This window comes from Rhododendron vialii, chromosome 2a, assembly GCF_030253575.1.
Source record: "Rhododendron vialii isolate Sample 1 chromosome 2a, ASM3025357v1".
Classification (NCBI taxonomy): Eukaryota; Viridiplantae; Streptophyta; class Magnoliopsida; order Ericales; family Ericaceae; genus Rhododendron; species Rhododendron vialii.
Genome location: NC_080558.1, coordinates 46,471,530 through 46,494,892, shown reverse-complemented (window position 1 = coordinate 46,494,892; position 23,363 = coordinate 46,471,530). Strand labels below are relative to the sequence as shown.

The following is a 23,363-nucleotide window of genomic DNA, read 5'->3' as shown; positions in this document are numbered from 1 at the left end:
TATAGGAAATTTGAGGAAATTCTTTCGATACATGCACTCTACGTACCAAGACTTTGCCTCGAAATTCTTTTGAATTTATTGTAATGTTTTAATAAATTTCTTGTCCTTCTTGACGTAAATATGCTATAGATGTCTCAAGATTTTCGAAATCGGTGTCCAACGAAGTAAGCACAAAGTTGAGATCTTGGCGACTGGTCTGCCAAAAGTGGTAACAGCAAAATGTTCAATCGAGTATGAACATCAATTCCTACAAAAGAAAAGTTAAGCACATCACTTGCTTCAATTTGTTTCTCGGACACTAAACCACATAACAGTACGACACTAGTTTCTCCACTTTTTATTTTTTTGATAACCAGGTGTTTGGGCTAACTTACGCTCGCCTCCACAAGTTTCTCCACTTAAAGCTCTTTTCTTGAGCTAATCCACTTATATAAAGCACCAAAATTTCATTGATCACCAGCAAGCATAGCATGATAATGCAATGCATAACACATTAACATATTCTCTGATACATCAATTCCTAAAGTTGCTATTTATGCTACACAAACATAGAGAATAAAAATGTATGGATTCTTCTGACATTGTTACTCATTCAAGCTCCTCAATCAGAGCCTTACCCCTGGCTTCTACTCTATTTTGCACTCTCAAAGTACCTCCTCTGTTGCCTGCAAATTCCATAGCTGAACCCTTCTCTGCATTCACAAGGGCTGCCACCGAATGCCAAGCTTCTCCAGGCTGCTCATGTACCCAACACATAATAAAGTAAATCTTCCTCTCCCCAAGCTTGAGCTTACTCCTGATTTCTCCCCTCTTTGATATCTGCTGTTTCTCGGACTTCAGCTCCCCCTCCGCAGCTTGAACTAGCCTCTGGAGATCACAAAGCAAACAGACTAAAGCAGCACCCCCAAGAGAAAGTAGAGCTATTACGTCATCTAGAAGGCCCAATCCAAATTGCAAACCACCCATGTGTCTAAAAGCCGGGGAGCAAGTTTGTTCCAAGCAATGAGAGAGTGCTTCTGATACGGACTCCGGCTGTTCCCCCTGACCCAGAACAGAAGATACACTCAACACGACCATAGATGCTCCTATGGGATCCGATTGCCAATCCCCATTGTAGAGTCTCAGAGTGAAACAGTAGGTATATATGATGTCAATTAGGTGAACAGCTAATAGTGGAGATGGCTCAGTTGAGCTGAGCTTGTTGATGGGGGGTAATGGCATTTCAGGGCCAGGTGGAATGTCGTGCGTTGGATCACTTTCCGGACCATGTTGTGTAGAGGTCACTGTTTCTTCGTTGGAAAGAGGTTGGACGAGTTGTGTCCCTTCTCGACTTAGAGATATTGTCCTAGCAGAAGGCTTCAACCACCATGGTTCCCATGGCTCAATCAACTTGCTCAGCTCTCCAGAAGCAACAGCTCTTTGAAAACGTTTCTTTTCTTCTGCGGTTAAATCATCGAAATCTATTTGGTCTCCTGTGGACAGAGAAGAGCTAAAATCAGTTTCAACCTGAAAAAAGCCCCGTAACACATCTTAATAAAGACCAGCATCTGAGAACTAAAGAAGAGGGAGCACGAAACATACCAGACAGAATCTTTTCCATAGTCTCCTCCGACAAAGTTGAATCTGACAAGGTTTAAGAAAAGCATTCCAGAAAGGACCTCTCTTAGCAATTGAGAATTTTAGACAAGTAGAACAAAATACCAAGGAAATATACCTAGTACAAAAGAAGTTGGTATAGGTAGAATAACAGAGACTGGTTCGTCTAATTTCTAGAGACGACCAAGCCTTAAAGATGAAAGTTCAAAGAGGAAGAATGAGAAGAAGCCACCGTACATCAAAATATCCTCAATTTGTAAGCTTTTACCCTTTAATGCCACCCAGACAAAAGGATGGGGAGATGATGCTATAAACTTTAATTAGAAGCGGCAATTTGGATGCATCACTTTTCAAGTGCACTAGCGGTTTTAATTCAGAATTATCATAGTTTCGCTGCTCTCTCCCCCTTGGAGGAAATCCTGCAATTTAATAAATAGACTACGATATGATCATATCACTCTGGGAGACTGATTCTCACATACCAACAAGTGCGAAAATATTTTTTTTTATGCATACACTTCCAGGTTAATACATCACAGGCACCTAGGTGTAGGCTGTAAATTTGGTGGCCTAGGTAAAAAGTAATGCGGCGACATTCTTTTTGGCACAAAAGGGCTTATCACTGTCAGACTATCCCCATTTCCCAGTGTTCATATATTTTGTAAGATATTGGATAAATCAAAATAAAGCAAGCACAGTGAAGCGAGAAGTTCGACCCTGATGATAGCTATATCACTGTCAGTCTATCCCCATTCCCCCAATGTCCATATACAGTGATACCCTACCAATGTAGTGTATTCAAGTACCTAATGGTAAACCATCACCAAGCAACTAGTGTTCTGATTGCAGAATATCTCTCCATTCCATCTCAATGTGGCAAGCTTTTCAATTATTTCTTGGAAACCAAGCGTGTCACTCTTACACTACCTCCTCTTACTGTAAAATCACTTGATCTGAAGCGAAAATGCAAGTGAGAATACTTCTATATTTTTGAAAGATTAGCAGATTAGACTTGTAGAGTAGCTATAAAGCATCATTCCCCTAAATGCAATTCCTTTTCAGGTTCTTATCTGCCTTCCAAAGGCTAACATTCAATTAGAGAAAAATAAAACCAAGTAACCCACTCACTAGAAAAGTATGATCTAATTTTGTAGGAATTCCATTTAAATATCCGAAAGCACTCATAGAACAACTGACAACTGACAAGCGATGGATGGATGCCAGATTCACCAAAACATGCAAATAAAAGCTAGAAATCCATTATCTAACCAAAAAAATATCTCCTAATTTTGCAGGAATTGTCATTCAAAAATCAGAAACCAGTCATAGAACATCTGACATATGGCCATATTCACCATTATATTGAGGAGAAGTAAAATTTTTGGAGATAGAGAGTACTAGCTTACCATCCTCATCCATGCTATCCACCTCTTCCTCTGAATGGAACCGCTTGAGTATCTCCAACATTTTATGTTTAGTTTCATCATCTGTTTGCAATTGTTGCAGCTCTCCCACCACATTTTCTCTATTGAATGATTCAGTGCAGCGTAGACTATGGGACTGAAAAATGGAAAATGACGTCAACATCTAATGAAAAACAGGAACAGATTGGGATCATAGAACAACTACATTTGATAAAACCAATGAACATATGTTTACGGGCGACGACAACAGTAACGATGGATTTGCATATAAATATCCTAAGATTTTTAGTTTCTTGGTATTATGTGGAATATAGATGTCAAATTCCTCTTATATCAAAATCGAATACTCTAGCTGTTAATTCTTGCACACCCCAAATCACAAGCCGGTCAAGCCCATTTACTGATATTAATATTTTATTTATTTATGCTGATTCCAAAGGGCAACATTCAGTCCGCCCATCCCACCACATATCAGTTTATGATTTGAGAGTTTAAATAGGTGGAGTCATTACTCATTACGAACTAGATTCAAACCATATGTTAATTTCAACACCCTAACAAAAAATTCTAGAGCTGTCACCGCATATGTTCATTGCTAGCAATTAAAATCATTCAAACAAAACTCAAATATGGACACTCACCTTGTAGCATTGAAGGGAGCAATACCGTGTATTGCATCGAGGACAAGTGTATTGTGAGAATTGCTTTTGGCATCTGCATAAAAGAAACCAAATAAAATTCACAGGTATACGGGGTTCATTTAGAGAACACTAATTATGGCAATGAAAATTAGGTTTGAAGTACTGTAATACAGGGACTAAATCTCTCTACACTAAGCAAATGTAGTTTCCAACAATAAAATCAAGCCCTCTCCTTATTTCTCTCTCCTATGCGGCATTATCCTAATAAAATTTGTTTCCTTCTTTTTTCCCCCTACACTTTTCAAAATACCAAAAGTTAAATATAAAAAGTTACAAAATAAATCTTTCAAACTTCCTTTCATAAATAGAGGGGTAAATAACGTAACATTACTTAACCCATAGCTAAGCTATAAATAACATTAACTATATTAGTTTTTTTTTTTCTTGATCCCATGTATAGCACGGGTAGGACGCTTCTTGTTTCCTATACAAATGTAGTTACCAACTGTGATGTGCTCTTCATTACTTCACCAAATTGAATGTGAATTCTAAAAACTAAGCCTACTACAAAGTTTTGAATGTGAATTTCTAGAAACGAAACAGATTTTTCTGGACATGACTCTTGCAGCGCAGAAAGCCAGTTACAAAACATCAATTACAATTTACAAATCCCCCATTGCTATTTCGTTGAAAAATTGAACTCAAGTACCATTACAGAGAGCAGCAAGCAATTAATTTATCTTATTTTTCTCGTTTGAACTACAATAACCCCAAACACATATATATTACAGAAGAATGAAGTTTGGTGAGCTTACACTCGGCAGACTATACGCGAGGCCGGAGCAAATTGGGACGAATTTGGCGGGGCCTCACTGGTAATGATCGTCTCCTCCATCCACCAACAAAATTGCGAAATACGAAAGAGCCCGAAGCTAGTACTGGTGTATGACGAGGTAAGGGAACGGGTTATTGGAAGTTTGAAGTTGAAGTGAGTGATGGAGAAGCTTTGCAGCAGAGGAATGTCTGTGACATTGGCGGGGAAAATTCCAGGGAGAAAGCCCTAGAATGCACAAGAAAGGAGATGGGTTCTTATATGGGCCGGGCTAAGTCGGTTGTTGGGATTGTTTTCTAATTGGACTCCAGCCCATCCAGGGCCCAAAAGAAAGTTAAATAGTATATGAATTTTTGAAAGGAAAATGATTTGGCACTCCCGATTTTGATAATTACACTCTAAAATTTGTCTTTTAATGTGTTTTGAAAAATTGTGCTAGGTGTACTTTGAAGACAAAATTTGGAGTGTGAGTATAAAAAAGTGGAGTGCCAAAATCAATTTCCTTTTGAAATGATAAACGAAGATTACAACAAGGGAAAAAAAGAAATTTAAAAGAAAAAACTAGGGAGAAAAAGATTGTCTTCCTTGAACAATTGTCCTTATTATCAATGTATTTCTTACTCTTCTTCAAAAAAGAAAAGAAAAGGATATGCTAATTTGCATGCAAGTATTAGACCAAATGCTTATTAAGAATGACTTGCTTGACTAATCAATACACTTGTAATAAAAGAATGTAAGATGGTAAGCCAAGGCATGCGTTGAAAACACAAAATTGCCCTCGTAAGGTTTGTCCTCCGATTTGTTTAGCTGGGGATGGTTTAGGTATTGCATGTCTTCCTTCCACAACAAGAAAAGTAAAGCTTCATTTTCCATAATTTGAGGGAGGAAGTGTCCTTACATTACTAATTGGCGCAGCAAATTACTATTGGTGCAGCTAGAAAAAAGTAGGATGGTAAGCCAAGGCATGCGTTGAAAATACAAAATTGCCCTCATAAGGTTTGTCCTCCAATTTGTTTAGCTAGGGGTAGTTTAGGTATTGCATGTCTTCCTTTCACTACAATAAAAGTAAAGCTTCCTTTTCCATAAATTGAGGGAGGAAGTGTTGATCCTTACATTATTATTGGTGCGGCAAATTACTATTGGTGCGGCTATAAAAATGTAGGATGGTAAGCCAAGGCATGCGTTGAAAATACAAAATTGCCCTCGTAAGGTTTGTCCTCCAATTTGTTTAACTGAGGGTAGTTTAGGTATTGCACGTCTTCCTTCCACAACAGTAAAGCTTCCTTTTACATAATTTGAGGGAGGAAGTATCCTTACATTACTATTGGTGCGGTTATAAATATATCCAATACATCAAGACAATCTCTCTCTAACTCTCTCACTGTGAACATCTCGGAGGCACCGCAAGCACGAGATTAACGAGAATAAGTGCACATCGCTCTTGTCAAGCATATTATAGCCCCTGTTGATCTCGTATACCTCTTTCTCTCTCCCTCTCTCTCTCTCCATATATGAAGAAGTGAGTGTGTGTACCGCTGTAGATACAGACATACATGCATGGATTAGGCAATTGAGTTTGCGATTTGCTATTTATTCTAATTTGTTTGATTTTTAGCTAATTACATGGAACGAATTGTTGTGATGCAATTGAGAATCCCTGATTTATTTTCTGCTATAGCGGCCTAACAGTTTTTGGACAAAAACATGTGAAAACGAATAATCTAGCAATATTCCTTCATAAAGTGCTTTGCCAATAACTCTTCCAAGAAACTCAAACCTCTGGATATCATTGTCTATAAACCTTGCTGCCGTGTTAGGAATAAGGAGTCTGTCTGAAGTTGAGGTCTGAGAGAATAGCCCATACCTTTGACCGAAACAAAAAGAAAAAGGTTGCCAGTCGAATATTTGCAGAAGTTCTTTTTGTGCCTATCATTGAAGGATTAAAACATTTCAAAAGCAAAATAAGGGTTCCTTTTGCGCCTTGAAAAAGATAGAGGTACCAATTAACTTCCTTCCTTTTGTTCAATTCAAATTCCATAAGATCTATGGTTCAATTCAATAACCTACTTGCTATATCTCTATTATCATCACAACGAAAACTTGCGCCTTGCGCCTTGAAAAAGATAGAGGTACCAATTAACTTCCTTCCGTTTGTTCAATTCAAATTCCATAAGATCTATGGTTCAATTGATCAATAACCTATTTGCTATATCTCTATTATCATCACAACGAAAACAAAAAACACTTCTCGACTGCAAATTCATCCAATGAGCATGTGGAAACGTGTGAAGCACGGGCATTGCACTAATTGTTTAAAAAAAAGCCTCACAAAATGAATGCTTGAATACCTCTTCAAAAAAAAATGAATGCTTGAATTAAAAATCCACAATAAAACTTTACGAAAAAGGGGTAATATTCACCCAGCATGGACAATGAGTAATGTTCACTCACTATTTAGGTGGGTGAGCAAAAAAGTACTCCAAAACCTGAAAACAACTATCAAGGCGTGGGTTGGTGGTTGTCAAAGGTTGGCTATCACCGGAGTTTTTTGTTTTATAGTGCCGCTAGTGATGTATATTGCTAGCTACACCACTGCAGCTCTTTCACAATTATGAAGAAGAGTTACACTTACAAAGCTACTCACGATTCTCCAATTTTTACATCATTTGATAGTTTTCATAGTCTACGAAAAAAATTAAGATATATTTCATGAAATCCACCACGGCCCACATAACTTGGCATAAAAACTTAAAAGATTTACATCGTCACTGCGAGATTGGAGTAACTCTTCTTGAACTGAATATGTAAAACTATGCATAATCACTGCATCAAGGAACTCAATCCCCTTGGCGGTTTGCATTTCCCTTAACTACAGATAACCACTGCATCATACTTATGTTTGCTTTATTATCCTGCCAGCTTTTCTTTTTTCCATCATACAATTTACGCGGCTCGATCGATCAGTCATGTAGCATCAATTCAGACCATCTGAATGACCCCCATGGTTCCCTCATCTTTTAGCCGATTCGACAAATTTATGTTACGCGGTTGGTTTTGTTTGGTCTTGTCATCGTTGGCTGGCTTGAACTCAGCCAGTGTCTCTAACTCTTCAACTGCATCGACAATGCCTTCAACCCGTGCTTCGATTTCAATCAGCAATGAAGCAAAAGTGGCAACTGGTATGACTTCCACTAGAGGGATTGGAATAGCTGTCGAAATCAGTTCACTTTTGCTGTTGTCATTTTCAGATTGTTCAACCTCTGGACCTGGGGGTGGAATGAGTAAACCAGGAAGGGATTTCAGTTTATCTTGGAGCTCCTTTACTGAAACGTTCATTTCTTCAATTAAGAAATCTAGTTTCACTGATTTCCTCATTGTCTTGATGTTTGTTGCCAACTCCCTTATGACAATTGAAGAGTTGCTGCTTACTCTTAAGCTGAGATCACTTAGATGCTTCTTTATCAAGTCAGGGCCCTGTAAATCAGTCAGAACATAATAAAGCTGACTATATACATAGAGCAATGATAGAAACACGTCTTTAAAATACAACTCCGGACACGACCGTATGAGGAACCGTTAGATGCACATCGATTCACATACATCTAACGGTTTCGGACACAGTTGTGTCCGGGGTTGTGCTTTGAAGGTGCGTTCCTAGACTTTTTGAAATACTTATACAGGTGTGTATGTTTGTATGTAGCAGTCTTCTTCTTTTTCTTTTCTTTTTTTCCGAGAGGAGTGTGTGTGGCAGTCTAACGAAGCTGAAATTAAAAGAGAGGAAAAGAATGCAAAACTCAAAACAGAATAAGGATCTCTTCAGCATAACAAACAGGATGAGCTATATCCTTTACACAAGAATGTTCGTTTTCGTGTTTTGGTTTTCTGCTTTTAAGTATTGTTTTCAAGTCATTGGAGAGCTGAAGTCGAAACATGTTTGGCAACCGTTTTCGTTTCCAAAAATTGGTACTGGTGTTCGGAAGTCGCACTAATTAAGTAAACAAAAGGAGTATTCTTGTACTTTTTTCAGAACAGTTTTCTTTCCACTATTTTTTCTCCATCACTTTCGATGGCTTCTTTCCCGAGCGACCACTTTTGGCCACACTGCACTTGTCCTCAAAATAAGTTTCTGAGAATATGTGTGAAAGGCCAAGGTGTTGGCCTAGTAAAAAGCGGCACGCCTGGTTTTAAGTCTGAACACTACGAACCGTAGTTTTCCTCTCCCTAGTCTCCTCGTATGGGATGTATAAAGAAGAGAAAACAAGCCATCGACTTGAGTTTTACTACTTTATTGCTGGTAATAGACAACAAGCGCGTCAAATTGTTTTGGTGAAAGAAAATTGAGAATTTTATCACACACACAAGATTGGAGAGTTACCTGATTTTCTGATATCAGACAACTACTAAGTGCCTCTATCCCGTAAGCACAATCGCGCATTGATGCCCCAATTTTAACGTACTGATTCCACGGATGCTGGAAGCTGAAGCGGCCATGCGCAGGCTCCCATATAGCGAATCCAGCCTGCACAATATAAACCCCCTTCTTTTTTACATCAAAGGTTCCAAATAAAATTTTCCATATCCATTTCCAATAATCTTCTCGCTTACCATAGTTTCTTCAGTTGCCTTTGAGTTCATCACACATTTGTAGCCTTGCAATTTCTTTTCAAACTCTTTGTCGCTGCTGTTGGTTCCCCCACTGCTATCAAAATACTGAACGGCACAGCCTAGACCATTGTTTGAAAGATTAATTTCTAAAACAAACTAACATTAAGCACAAGATATTTATTTTGGAGTTGTATTGGAAAGAACTTACAATCCAATGAATTTGCTAGTTTGTCCATGTTATGTATGATGAGACGATGCAGCTCCTCACCAGCCCAAATGGGGCAGATAAGTGTTGTTATAACAACGCAAATTGAAATCCCTATGATAATGGTGGAGAGTCTTTGACGGGCCAAGTAAAACAATTTCTCCACCCGATAACCTGATACTGAGACTAGGCTGAATGTCAAGATGAAGATCATAGCACCGTAATCAAACCTTGCTTTTATTACAGGAATGAATCTAGAGAAAGTTGCCGCAGAAGCTGCGAAAACAAAAACCAGCGAGTGAGACTTGTGCAAAATGCAAGTAAGGAAGTACTTAAAATTTGAAAAATGAACAGACCTAGTAGGAAGACCGAAACACCAACTACAACAGGCTCAAAATTTTCTCCTGACTGACTAGCGATCCAATGAACCCCAACAGCTAGGAACCCGGCAAGAAGAGTACCTGTAGCTCTATTCAAGCATTTACAGACTGTTGCACCTGCAATTTAAACATCTTTAGCTTCTTTCTTCTTTTCATTTAACAAGTTCACTCTTTCAAGTGTTTGAAGCTTTTAGGCATTTGTTGGTCCTTACCAACAGTGTACTCAAAGATTACGACAACGGTCATGATAGCCCACATGGAAGTCCCTCCAAGACCTTCATACAAAGGTCTCATATAATAGAAGAGTGAGACAATTGTGAGAGCTACCCCTACTTTGAGACAATGGATCACTTTTCTGGGGTCATCTACTCCCAACTCCCATGCTTTTTTCAAAAAACTCCATGCCTTAAAAAATGCGCCGTTCATAATAGTTCCAGACTCTGATGGCACAATTGTTGATGAGCCATTTGCTTCCTTTCTCTTCCACTCAACTGTTCCAGGATCTTCCCTTAAGTTGCTATTCATCTTCTCGTGCAAAGCTTGAAATGTAAAGAGAAAAAAAGATGAGAAAGGTAGGTGATTTAGAAGGAGAAGTTTGTGGCCAAGTACTCCAATGCCATTCAGAGACGGTACTAGGCCAAGTTTGGTTAATTAAAGTGACCGTTGCAGCTTGTATATAAAGAGCATTGTTACGAAAAGTAATGCAGCAGGAGAAAGAAAGAAAGAAAGAAAGAAAACTTCCAATGGCATATGGATGTTGCAGGCTTTTTAACTTTCTGTTCTTTGTGTTGGTCCTTTTATTTCACACACGTTCAGTAGCCAGCCCGCACAAGTGACATTCATGTATGCACACACGTAAAGTGTACAATGCGAATCAAAACCATACAATGCATAATCGAATTCAATCTGTTCTCTTAATGTGCAAAGCGAAGGGTTAGGAATCAATGGTATGAGCAAGAAAGATCTAAAGTTGCTGATCAAAAAAAAGAAAGAAAGAAAGAAAGGTTACAAGTCCAAAAGTGGACCAATCAGATGGACAAGTACAATGATTCAACGAATCACATAACCATATATACTTCTCTAATTATAATCAGATGTGAACTTTATATTCAAAACTTTTGACTAATTTTAAAGAGGAACCACCCTAGATGTTCAACTTTTAATTCAAATATTGGTGCCATTGTTTATGTTTTCAGACAAGCCATTGTTTGTTTGAGATTGATATCAAGGATATATTCCAGGAATATACTTTCCTATGGGAAGCACATTTAAAGGTGTCTGGATTTTTTTTTCTGAGGGAGAAATGCAAAGAAACTTGATCTGTGGTCACTAGCTAGTGACCGTTCTTTAGATGAGTGGTAGAAACAAGATTTCCTGAAACAAATTTAGTACCTTAAATTAGGTCAGCATGGAAAGATTTTGGTTTTCTCTTCATCATCCATTTCTGATAAGTGGGTACTTTGAATCAGATTCCTCTGTCATATGTCACATGTGCCTCTCATGGTTAAGGAAAATTAAGGCGAAGGGCAACACCTGAAAATAGATGCCGTCACATCCCTTTTTGACAACTCAGATGTCCAGACCAGCTTACGCACATATCGACTCTCTTATATTTTGATCTAGCAATGCACTAGTCCATTATCAGTGCTGGTGGAGTATTAGATTTCCCATCCCAATTGATAACAATAAGTACTTATGATTCCCTTAAACATAAGAAGGAAAAAAGGACAAAAATAACAAAACTAACTTAACCAAGATCATGGCACCAAAATATGTTTTTGTTTAAAAAAGATGGAGCAAGAAACCATAAATACCCACTTCAGATTGTTTTCTATGTGACTGATTTGTCTTGGTCTCCATCACCATCACACCTAACTAGATGACATATACTCTGCGAACACGTGTCGACATGAGAGAGAGAGAGAGAGAGAGAGAGAGAGAGAGAGAACTATTTACAAGCTTATTTCAAACAATTCCAGTAGGTGATGACATTTTCCAGAAGTGGAAACCGCAATATGTCTTAACAAACCACAATTACTAAGTTAAAACAAGACAGGACAAAAATAATCTGAAGTGGTCTCCCTCTGCGTACTGATACTAAAGCAAATAGATGAAAACTGCAACCCCAAGGAGCTGGCCTAACTGTGAAGGCTTGAAACTTAGAGGGTTCGCTCCCCCCGAAGGAATCAAGTTTGAAACTTCTCATGCTATCAATTCATGGCGGTGAGATTGATCCCCAGATTAATCAAGGTATGCGTAAGATGACCCAGACACCTGAGTGGGCAAAAAGTAAATGGGCTATCTGCTCATGTCACCACTTGGGTTTCCTGTACATTTGTAGAAAGTGGGCATTTGTGTTTTTTAAACAATATTTGAATGGGCTATGTTTTGACTTCAAAAAGAATGGGAAGAGCACTTATCTCAGTGTTGAAGCCTTTCCACAGCTACACTATCTGAAAGGCTAACTCAACTATCAAAGCAGTTGTCTGCACTACAAGTCCTTTTCTTTGTAAATATTATCATCTATCTTCGTCACATGCTGATACAGTACTTTATATTGTTTGTTATTAGCCTTTGCCGAAAGCACATTCTAGCCTTGTTAAAGTCTCACTTAGGTCTCAATTTACAATTCCAAGTAATATCAAGCATACGTTCCAATCCAAAGAGGCATTCTGGTATCGATTTATTACCGGCCTTCACACATTCGCTGATATCAAACCAAGAATTAGACACAAAATCAAACATATCAATCAAGATGACTATAAAATCAAGCCAAATAACAATTGAGTTAAATAGATCAATTATGAATATTTGATTATAGAAGGCCAAATAATACCTATTTTCAGTTATGCCTTTGCACTCATTAAGCCTCTCTCTTTTTTTTATCGGCAAAAGAAGAAATTTATTAAAAATGGGAAAAGGGGGGAAGGGGATCAAACAAAATGTTGGAAGATACATCACAAGGGCAAAGCCCAAACCATCCGAGGGTCTACAAGGGTCCAAATCAAATAAGACATTAAAGCCCAACCCAAACCCAAATAAATCACAGAAAAGCTCCAAAACATCCAAACCTGGTCCAAATCTGGACTGGCCCACCCTACCCATCTCCAAAACCCTAACTACACAGCCACCCCTTCCGTACAAACCACCGACTCCTCGCCTCGCCGTTAAGCCGAGCCAATTTCTCCCAGATGTAGAGATCAGCGGCGGAAAACGAACCAACCTATGAAAAAAGAAACCGTAGCAGTCAAAGCTAGAGGTCCAACCACCACCAACAGCCACACCTCCCCATCTCCACCCCAGCAGCACAAACACCAACAGCAACCCAGCAACCCAGAAGCAGCGAAATGACAGCCCCACGCCCGATATAGAGCTCCGAATGGTCGCCGACCGGAGTTCAGCACACAAAACGATCAGAACACCCAGCCATGTGGGCCGCATCCACCCCACCACCACCAGACAGAAACCATTACCGATCGATGCCCCCATCATTAAGCCTTTTTCCTTAAACAAAAATGCATTTTCAGGGGGAAAATAGGGTGGCGATAACCCATCCTATGGACAATTGAGTTAAATAGGTCAATATGAATATTTGATACTTCTTTTAACCCATCCTATGGACAAGCATTGAGATATTACACAAACTTCAACATAACATAAAATTCCATAGACGAAAATCAAATGTTTAATGCTCTTTAATTGTCAATATATCTCACAAACTTCAACATAACATAAAATTCCATAGACCAAAATCAAATGTTCAATGCTCTTTAATTGTCAATGGGGGTAGAGGAGGGTCATAGTGGTCTTTTATTACTAAAAAAAACAATTAGGACAAATTTACCATGTTCGTAATCTTTTTTTTTTTTTTTTATGCAAAATGATTTTGATTATTGCTTGCCAATTTTACCCTTATCTTTCTTCAATCAAGATAATAAATGTTTTCGAAAAACACCTCATGCTCTTTTTCCCATTTTGTTCAGGCAAGCGCATTATACGAATTAGCTCTATACTAAACACTATGTAAGCAGCAAGCATAGTAACATCGTTCCCCTCTGTGCATAAAGATAGACAATCCCGTATTCTAGAGAATTACAGAATATAATAAACCCGAAATGAAATTGATGCAATGTATATATTTTAATGACTATAATTTACACTAACAAGACACTACTGCACTCGCCAGTCTGATTCCACATTAAGAGAACAACCGAAGCATAAATGGTCATTTGCAACAGTACAACCATTTCAAATTCAATACCACTACCGGATAGCCAAAAGCCAAACGGCAGTGTTGAACAAATATAAAGGGAGAGATGAAAATAGCTAATCTCAAGATATGCAAAATGGCATAAATTTAGCAGCAAAACCTCCCCTGCATCCTTTTCCAAGAAGCCCAACAGATTCTCGAATTCTGTCACAAGAACAGTCGGATAATAAGAGAGATGAAAATAGCTAATCTCAAGATATGAAAATTTGGCATATTTACAAGATAAAGAACGACAACAGAATTGAACTTACATATCTTGTTGAAGGCAACAATATCACAACTCTGGACATACTCGTTAATTGGTTCAGCAGTGAGGTGATCCTCAATGAGAGTGTCAACGGACACTAAATCGTCCACAATTGTAAGCATAATCTGCAGTTTCTTAATACCATAACCAACGGGCACAAGTTTCACTGCAACACCACATTCACATCATTTGCAGAAGTAAACATCAATGTTAGACGAGTTGACACTTAGATAAAAAAATATTAACCAACTAATGGCCACTTGCTCTGATGATGAAGTGATTAAAAAGATCAGGAACAAAAACATACAAGCTCCCCAAAACAGTCCTTCCATTTGAACACTTCTGACAGCCTCCTCGAGTTTTTTCATGTCAGTCTCATCATCCCATGGCTTCACATCCATGAGGACCGACGATTTTCCAGCTGTGAAAAGTTACAAAATCACATGAATTGTTAGAAACCTATATACCCAATTGTCAAAATGATCTACAATCAATACAAACACATACACCCAGAAGTCAAGCACGCCTCACATGCTCACACCACTGTTGAAGCAACTTTTAGAGATAGAATTTCCATTCAAAGTCTCCTAGACACGAAGAACAAGGGATCACAGTTCCCAACTATTACCCATTTCTCAAGTCAACAAAATGTGCTGCTAGTCATTTATAGGACTATAATATAAGGCAAATTTCGACGTCTGGTACCTTATAACAGGAAAAGAGAACCTGCACTCTTGTTTCTAAAATAGGAGAGAGAGACACTCACACTCTTTCTTTTTCCCAGATGCCTTCATGGCTGCTGCACGTTCTTCTGCAGCCTTCTTTTCCTCTTCAGTCTCTTCACCAAAAAGATCAACATCATCATCATCATCATCGTCATCCTCAGCAGCTGAAGCCTGAACCAAGGGTTTTGTACTCATGAATACGATAGTCAACGTATATGAAAATTACAAGCCAATTCAGAAGCTGAGGAACATGATAAGGAGATTGAACTACCAAAACATACAAACTAGCGATATAGAAGTTCTGAAGTCCTGGAATTCAATATTCTGAATGCACCCTAGTGGTCAAAATTAGGCAAAAGGAAGCATTCACATACAATATATTGACAAAGTTGTGCCACCTAACACAACAGGAAAAACAATAGAGCTAGAAACAGAGTTGCAACAGGCAAGGATGTAGAACTTGCCTTAGAGTCAGCAGCAGGAGGAGTTGCGACAGCCTCCCCAAAAACTGGTACAGATCCCTCTATGGTGACACCACAACCTTCCGCAAAAACACCACTGAACATAAAATCCATACACCAATAAACAAACCATAGAAATGACTCAATGAGATTAAAAAGAAAAGTGAATGGTCATGGAAATATTTGTTGTTCGTTCCAACAATTGCATCTCCAAGTGTAATCAAGAACTACGAGAACCTCCGGAGTACTGAAACAACAATAGTACCAAATTATTAAGAACTAACGAAATCCTCAGAAATGCTTCAATGTGGTTGTACCACCGTGACACATTCACATATTCAGATGATGGAGGTTTTGAAATAGCTGCGTGCACACTGATATCATCCTTTGAGGCTTGGTACCTGAAAGTGAACAAAAAAAGAAAGAAACAATAAAGACTCAGAAAAAATCTTTTGTCATTTGGGAAAACAACAAACTAAGTGTATTAGTATCTATATACAAATGAGTTATCAATTTTTTTGTAACAGCAAGTAGCCACTGTAAACAAAAGAGTGCAACTTACCCTGTAATGTAGGAGGTAGTCATCAAGCTTCTTAAGGCCAGATTGCGAGTTGACATTGAAGAATGTGACTGCCATTGCTAACCCTGCAAGACAACAGAGATCAAATCCAGTTTTTGCCCAGTGACACAGTCATAGACTCATAGTATTTCTGTAACACCCCCACCCACAAAAAAAAAAAAAAAAGTCAGACTCATAGCAAGGTCTTAAATTCTTAACTTCCGACAATTTCCGATAGACCAAAAGAAATAAAATAACAAAAATTGTTACACTCATACAATTCTTAATGGGTAACACCTTTTTATGCAAAACTTAGAATCCCCGGGACATATTTTGGGCGTTTGGATTAAATAATTAGTGGTGGGAATCATGGGATTACTTATCTATTTTATAACCTATCTCACAACACATGTGATATACTATGCTTTTGGGGAATTGGTAGTATCTATGTAGCACAGACACAAATACGGATAGGGACACGGGACACGGCAATTCTAAAAAAATAAGGATACGGACACAGTGGGAACATGCCACATGTATATTTATTTATAATATATATATATGTACTCGTATATATTCTTTTCTTCCATGCTTACATTGCAAAATGTAAACAATGAACAACTTAACATTCACATTTCACCATAAATACTAACCATTAGTAGTTTTAACATAATAGATGCGTACCGATACCATTAAAGCAAAACAAAACATCCATAGTCATAGATTTAATACAACCCAATCGATATAATGCTTATATGGGACTGACTTAGCAGTTCATAAAATGCTTTCACAGCTGAGACTCCCTGTAATAAAGGCAAGGATAACTTAGCGTTGGCGATATGCGCGACAGATTGATCGGACGTAAATGAACCAGAAAGACTCTGTAAAACAGAAATCTCTACAATATCTAAATGGCAGAAATTGTTCAAATCCAGTAACCTATAATTTCGCAGCACATCACTAGAGCGAGAAGAGAAGAGACGAGACGAGAGAGACACATACTCGAGAGGGAGGGAGGAGAGACTAGGGCTTGGAATGAATCGTCTTGGGAATGAATCTACTGGTGTAGTGGTGTGGATTCTGCAGAAATTAATGTAAAGATATAATAACAGTTTAATCCAAATATTTTGAATAATTTCATATTAATTTCCAAAAATTAAAAACATATTACAGCTTGACCCTTTCTGTGTCCCAGCCGTGTCCCTCGCGTCCAATACGTGAATATAGCGTCCTTTTCCCTTGAAACAAACGGAGCCTTAGTTGATGAGAAAAACCAAAGCTTTCTACCTCATTGAGATGACAGAGTCGACCCTGCCAAAAATCCACTAGATAATCAACACGGGGCTTTTACATTTTGAAATTTGCATATACAGAAAGTTATCCAAGCACTCCATAGAAGTACATCTAAAAGAGAGGGAAATTGATAGTTTTGATGATAAAGACAGGGATAATAAGAACAACTGCCAAAAAACCATCGTGGCAAAGAAGTTCGACTTGAATTAAATGGTGAAATCCATTGCCTTACATGAATGGTATACAAATCGGATAAAAGTTGAGCTTTTGCATACTTGAAATGTGAGGCCAGAATTAGTTCCGAGAGAAACGATGTGCTCCTATTTAGAGTTTGTGGAAAGGAGGGGAAAAAATTATGACAGAAAGTAGAGGGAAAGTTGGATAGAAAGTAGAAGGAAAGTTGGATTCATTTTGTTATTTTCCAAACAAGAGAGGACGAAAATCATAATTTTCCCTTCGAGAATGACTTATTCATGGAGCTTCCGTGAGTTACTTATTCACGGAGACGAGCGATCCCGCCCGTCCGTTTTGGCTTTGGACGGTCCGGATTTAAAAAAAACTCTTCCAGGAATGTCCAATGCAATTCAAATGACTGCTCATCTTTAGTGTGTGTAATTCCAGCATAACAGGCAGTAGAGCACAGCTCTTGCTGTTTTCATCTTTGCTGTTGCACCACAAACTGTTTCCAAAAGCAACTTAACTGCAATGATCGTATCGAACTGAGTTGTACGCACATACGTGCGCGCTTTTTCACACATACAGGGTATTATTGTTGAACTAGTCAAGTGACAACAGAAAGGTGCAGACGGTAGACGTTAGCAATTGGTCTTGTACTGGTTTTCGAGCATCATGCTATTGAACTGAGTTTAACGCGCACGCGCACACACCCAATGATTGTTGTACTAGTGAAGTGACAACAGACAACAGACAACAGACAACAGACAACAGAAAGGTGCATGGAGCCATAGTCTGATTGGTTAGCCAAATCCAAGAAAATTGAGCTGGATTTGTGGACAGGTTTTGCTAATGTGATTGGTTAACTTTTGAAACATGTTTCCCAAATATACGAGTAACACACCAATACGCCATGTACTCGAAACTATCCATTCTTAGCTGACCATTTATTGAAGTTCCACTAGGAAACTAGAGCTAAACTATCATACTATATCCCAAATGTAATATCACCAATCTCATAATTCTAAAAAACAAGGAAATATGTTCTGCATTCTCAATAAATTGGTCCCGTGTCTAACTTGTCCTCAAAGAATTACATTCATTGAAGCTTTTCAAGAAGTACAAGATTGTACACAGCTGCAGACTTTCTTATTTTGGGTGTGCGAAGTGGCAATAAATACAACTGGAGGATTTGTAGGGATTTTAAGTCATTAAAACTAGCCGGTGACAAAATCTTTGTCGGCTGCTTCCCAAATGCTTGTACCATCACAAGTGCAGAGCTTTTGCTGAATCTGATTCATCTTCTGTTCCATACACCACAGGTCCACAATTGTTCTCCCAATGAGGTCCGCAAAAAAAAAGTAACTGGATATAATCAAAGGAATAAATCAAGAAAACGAAACGAGAAAGAAAGGGATAAGATCTGGTCCCCCAGGGAAATACCTGCATTCAACATGGGAGTTTGTTTTCTCCTCCAACCGCCCAATCGGTTAATCGGGAAAACCACATCTTTTCTTTGTATATAGAACACATTCAAAAGGGGAAAATGGGATTCCCAAGAAAGGAACAGAGGAGAAAAAGTTCAGAAGAAAAAATACAGCGCAAGGAGAAGGAGAATACACAGAAGAACATCCAAGGAGTTTCTGTACATTCTGGGTTCCATTATTCTCTCTCCTCCCAATATCATGAATGAACGAAAACTATTTCACTACGATCTCACTCATCCCCAGAAAGTGTTTCCCTGGATGGCTATAAGGATGTATAAAGAAACAGAAATACAACATGTGTCTTGACATCGAAACTTTGTTCAAGTCCATTTGCATTCTAATTCCTAGACTAACATCCTTTTTAGGCAAGCAGATAGCATCCCAAGCTGTATAAGTTTCAGCACACGACTAAAGAATTTTTTCACAATTGTTAAATCCACCGCATATTTTTTTTGGATAGGAATCAAGGTGCAAGCTCCAAAAAACTTACATGCTGATGGAACGGACAACTTGTATCATACCAGCGCAATAGATGGATTTCCTAGCCCAACGTTTAATCTTGTGTATCATTTTCTAATCAAGGCGAAAAAAAAATCAGTTGCTAACTCTGTGGAAATAAGAGGCCACGAGGATATTTGACTGGAACAGTGCCTAATTGGAAACCCAAAATGTCGCAAATATTGAAGGTGGTAGTTTGTTGTTTCTCTAGTTCATAATTCCAATATACGTAATAATGACCTAAAAAAATTATCCATGCTATCCAACAATAACTTAAGCCAATAAAAGTGTTCAAAATATGTCAAACCTATAATAGCCGCCTTGTAATTGAGGAAACTGACAGTAATCAAGTATTAAGCCCAAGGTAGCAGGATTGATGCATTGAGGAAGAGATAGGGCATAGTTTTTGGAAGATCCCATGCCTGTTTGAAGTACTTCTGGGCATATCATGATTCATGGTGCAAAACATGGCTACCTCTTCTCCACATGTTGGATTGATCCATCAGCAGCTTGGATCCAGATTATCATGAATTAATTGGGAATCAGAAATATATATATCCATTTCTTGAAGTCCTTCCAGTTGCGTTTAATCCATTGGAATCAGCACACCATAGCAAACTAGAAACGCTGTCCTCTTCATCAAATACAACATTATTCTCCTAACTGTTATCAGTTCCAAAGACAGCCAAATCTGGAAATTGCCACTGATGGGATGTACAAAATCTTTTCTTCCATATCATCATCTAGAGAATCCCACGTGATAGAATCAGCATTTCTACTGCCAGAATCAACTTCACTCAGGTCCAGTCCACCCCTTCTATGCCTATACCATCCTACCTTATTTATATGTGAAACCCTACTACTTGATATCGGTTCAGAATCGACACTAAGGGATGACATGCTGTCCAGTTGATCACTCTCAACATATATTGCTGGTTCTGCTAGACAAGATATTGTATGGCATGCTCAAGGAGCATGCATGAACTTGCTAACGACTCCAACCGCAAATGAGAAGTCCGGTCGAGTGAGGTTTTTATTAGAAGTTTCCCAACAAGTCTCTGATACATGCCTGGATTTTAAAGGGGGTCTATCTCATCAGCTTGTTGTCCGTGATTTTGCTCCATAGGGACTTCCGTGATTTTGCTCCATAGGGACTTAAAGGATGCTGCTTAATTACGAAGGGAATTCTTTCTGAACCTAGAGAGTCCTCCATACTCATTGCACCTTGCTATGCCCTGAATTCTGAAGTATGCTTCTTTATCACTGAAGATACTCCTGGAGAATTTTCTAAAATCTGAATCTTAAGTGGAACAGAATCATAAGACAGTTTTTTGATGAGCTATTTAAGATGGAACTCCCGTTTTCCATATCATCAAATGCTTCAGAATTACAATCATCAACTGAATTTTTCCTACAGCGATAAGGAGGAGGAATATATAAGCTTCTAAAATAGCTAACATTAAACTTTAATATCTAGTATTCTGGTGTATTCTAAGGTGATGTTATTTCCTCATGCCAATGACTAGAACTCTTGAAGTGCAGTTTCTCGATTCGCATAACCAGAAATTTCATCACATAAAACAGTCATAGTGTGGATACACAGATAAAAGCTATGACGATGTGCACCGATGGTAATAAAGTAATAAAGGTTCTCTCTTTAGTAATACATGAATTCAATTTCTTACTGAATTTAGTATTTTGTAAAGCTGTGTAGGTTATGACTGCTTCGAACAAAGAGAGAGAAACTGAGTTGATAAGAAAAACCAAAGCTTTCTACCTCATCGAGCTCTGTTTGCAGCCCGGGGGGGCGATGAGGGAAATAGCATGCATGCCCTAAGAGCTAGTTCATAGTGCATTTGGATTTTGCACCATCTGCCAGAAATGTTTAGCTAACAAAGCCGAGTTAAAGTCTCTATGGTCTCTAAAAACCACTCCACCAAGATACTATTGGAGACTTTGCATTCAGATTATTTTACGAGGAACTATGCCTGAGGGGCTTAAAATCTCCTTGTCTTCCTTTATACAATCTCAAAATTCATGCCATACGATTTGGAGTTTGCTTCTACACTAGTGATGGCTCAATGCCTAATTTTACTTTTCATTGAATTAGCTACATACATCATTTCAAAAATTGCCCATCCATCTTTTCCAAATCCTTTGCGTTTGAATGGGTAGTGATTATTGATTAACCTAAATTTCTTTTTTTCTTAAAGTACTCTAGTTGGACACCTTAGGATTGACAAACACCGTTATCTTATTATGGAAAAGAAGCAAAAAGACATCAGAAATCATTGAAGGTTACCCGTTTTAAATTTTTTCAGATTTGGCCCGGAGAAATAGATTGTCAAGTAGGAGCAATAGAACACTAGAGACAAGTGACAGAAGTGTATAGCCAGATTTCTCAAACACCAAGCCTGAGTTACTAACAAAATCCTCACCATAAGATTTTTGACATCTGCAAGTGTTTGACAAAAGGAAATATTAAGGATCTGTTTGGATAGACATGGAATTCAAATGAAGAGATTTTATGTTCAATTTCAACAAGCATATGAAAGTAGACCAAAGCTAGAACATTTAATTCCTGTATTGTTACAATCCTCAAGATCAAGGATCTCTAATCACTCCTATTAAATATTATTTCAATCACCATCTCCTAACTCATATAGCAATCCATATCTGAGCTATCCATTAGCTGTATAATAATGAAAAATCCATTCATTTGAAATCCACATCTATCCAAGTAAAGCCTAGAAGGTAAATAAAGTTCCACCGTTTATAGCAACAGTCCCGGGCTGCAAACGAACCTAGCTACTTGAGCAGCTCGTGGCTAGGGTAGGCTCGGCTCGGCTCGGCTCGTTTAGTAATCAAATTGAGCTCGAGCTCGAGTTTTTGGGCTGGTTTACTAAATGAGTCAAGCTCAGCACTCAAAAACTCGGCTCGTCTCAGAAAAGCTTGGCTCGTTTGTATCGGCTTTGCTTGTTTAAAATGCTAGTTTGGTAAATTAGCTAGACTTGGCTCATTAAGGGCTGGGCGCGTTTGTAAACCAGCCGAGCTCGAGGTTGAGTTTTGGGCTTGTTCAGTAAACTAGCCGAACTCAAACAGTCGGAAGCTCGGCTCGTTTACACGACAAGTTGGCTGCAACGGATTGAAGACAGGCATTACTATACAAGTAGTAACTGAACAAAAAATTCTTAGTTAAAATGCTCAATCATCTTCATCCACTGAGTAATGTTTACAGATTACTCCCCCCCTCCCACCCCCCAAAAAAAAAAAAAAAAAAATTCAACAGATATTCATGTGGAAGTGGAATTCGTATGATGCAAAAGGTGTATATTATATAAAACAGACCTGAGGGGTAATACAAATACGAAGTGTTCGATCGGTGTTCTATGGAGCCCTGAGTTTCTGTTATGCGGGAGGAGAAGGAGATTCGTCAAACCACAAACAAGCATTTGTGAAACACGATATTCCATAAAGCGTGAAATGCAGTTACGCATTCTTGAACTTCTGGGCGCTTAATTTTGCAACGGCACCGTTTGGATTAGTAGGAACTCGCATTTCCGAAGCACGAGTTAGGCTCGCATCCACAACAGCCCGAGAAACAAGCAACGAGCCACAACAGCCCGAGAAACAAGCAACGCGGGGTTCCGAAGCGCGAGTTCTGCAGTGGATAGACTTCTCATCTTCAACCTGCGAAGTGTTAAGAACAAGGCTTCTCATTCTTTTTGTCAATTTTCAATCTTATTTTGGAACTACTTTCATGATCTGATTCCTCTTGATTGTATAACTTGTTGATGAAAATGTTTTTGTACAGTGTAAATTCAATCAAGTATCAAATGGTTATTAATCGGGGAAGATATAGTTCTAAAAACATAGAGAAAAAGTTAATAAAGCACACTTGATTACAACTCTTATGAAATTAGAGAAGAAGGCTTCTCTTTTGCTCTGTTTTTGGAAAATTTCTAC

General features: G+C 38.4%; 2 protein-coding genes and 1 pseudogene across 2 annotated transcripts; all 3 read right to left on the bottom strand.

The window, feature by feature from the left end:
* Window positions 1-426: 426 nt before the first annotated feature.
* LOC131317965 (uncharacterized) lies at window positions 427-4,737 on the bottom strand. The gene is made up of 5 exons (XM_058347704.1): window positions 4,477-4,737; window positions 3,662-3,734; window positions 3,003-3,156; window positions 1,582-1,623; window positions 427-1,472 (listed from the first exon to the last, which is right to left on the bottom strand). The coding sequence occupies exons 1-5, from the start codon at window positions 4,554-4,556 to the stop codon at window positions 589-591; spliced, it is 1,233 nt and encodes a 410-aa protein (XP_058203687.1). The 5' UTR covers window positions 4,557-4,737; the 3' UTR covers window positions 427-588.
* Window positions 4,738-7,182: 2,445 nt separating this feature from the next.
* On the bottom strand, window positions 7,183-11,837 carry LOC131317964 (aluminum-activated malate transporter 10-like). The gene is made up of 8 exons (XM_058347703.1): window positions 11,502-11,837; window positions 11,217-11,386; window positions 9,896-10,222; window positions 9,660-9,800; window positions 9,307-9,579; window positions 9,099-9,217; window positions 8,869-9,012; window positions 7,183-7,967 (listed from the first exon to the last, which is right to left on the bottom strand). The coding sequence occupies exons 3-8, from the start codon at window positions 10,206-10,208 to the stop codon at window positions 7,473-7,475; spliced, it is 1,485 nt and encodes a 494-aa protein (XP_058203686.1). The 5' UTR covers window positions 10,209-10,222; window positions 11,217-11,386; window positions 11,502-11,837; the 3' UTR covers window positions 7,183-7,472.
* Window positions 11,838-13,785: 1,948 nt separating this feature from the next.
* Window positions 13,786-17,581, bottom strand: LOC131317961 (elongation factor 1-delta-like; annotated as a pseudogene).
* Between the last annotated feature and the right edge of the window lie 5,782 nt (window positions 17,582-23,363).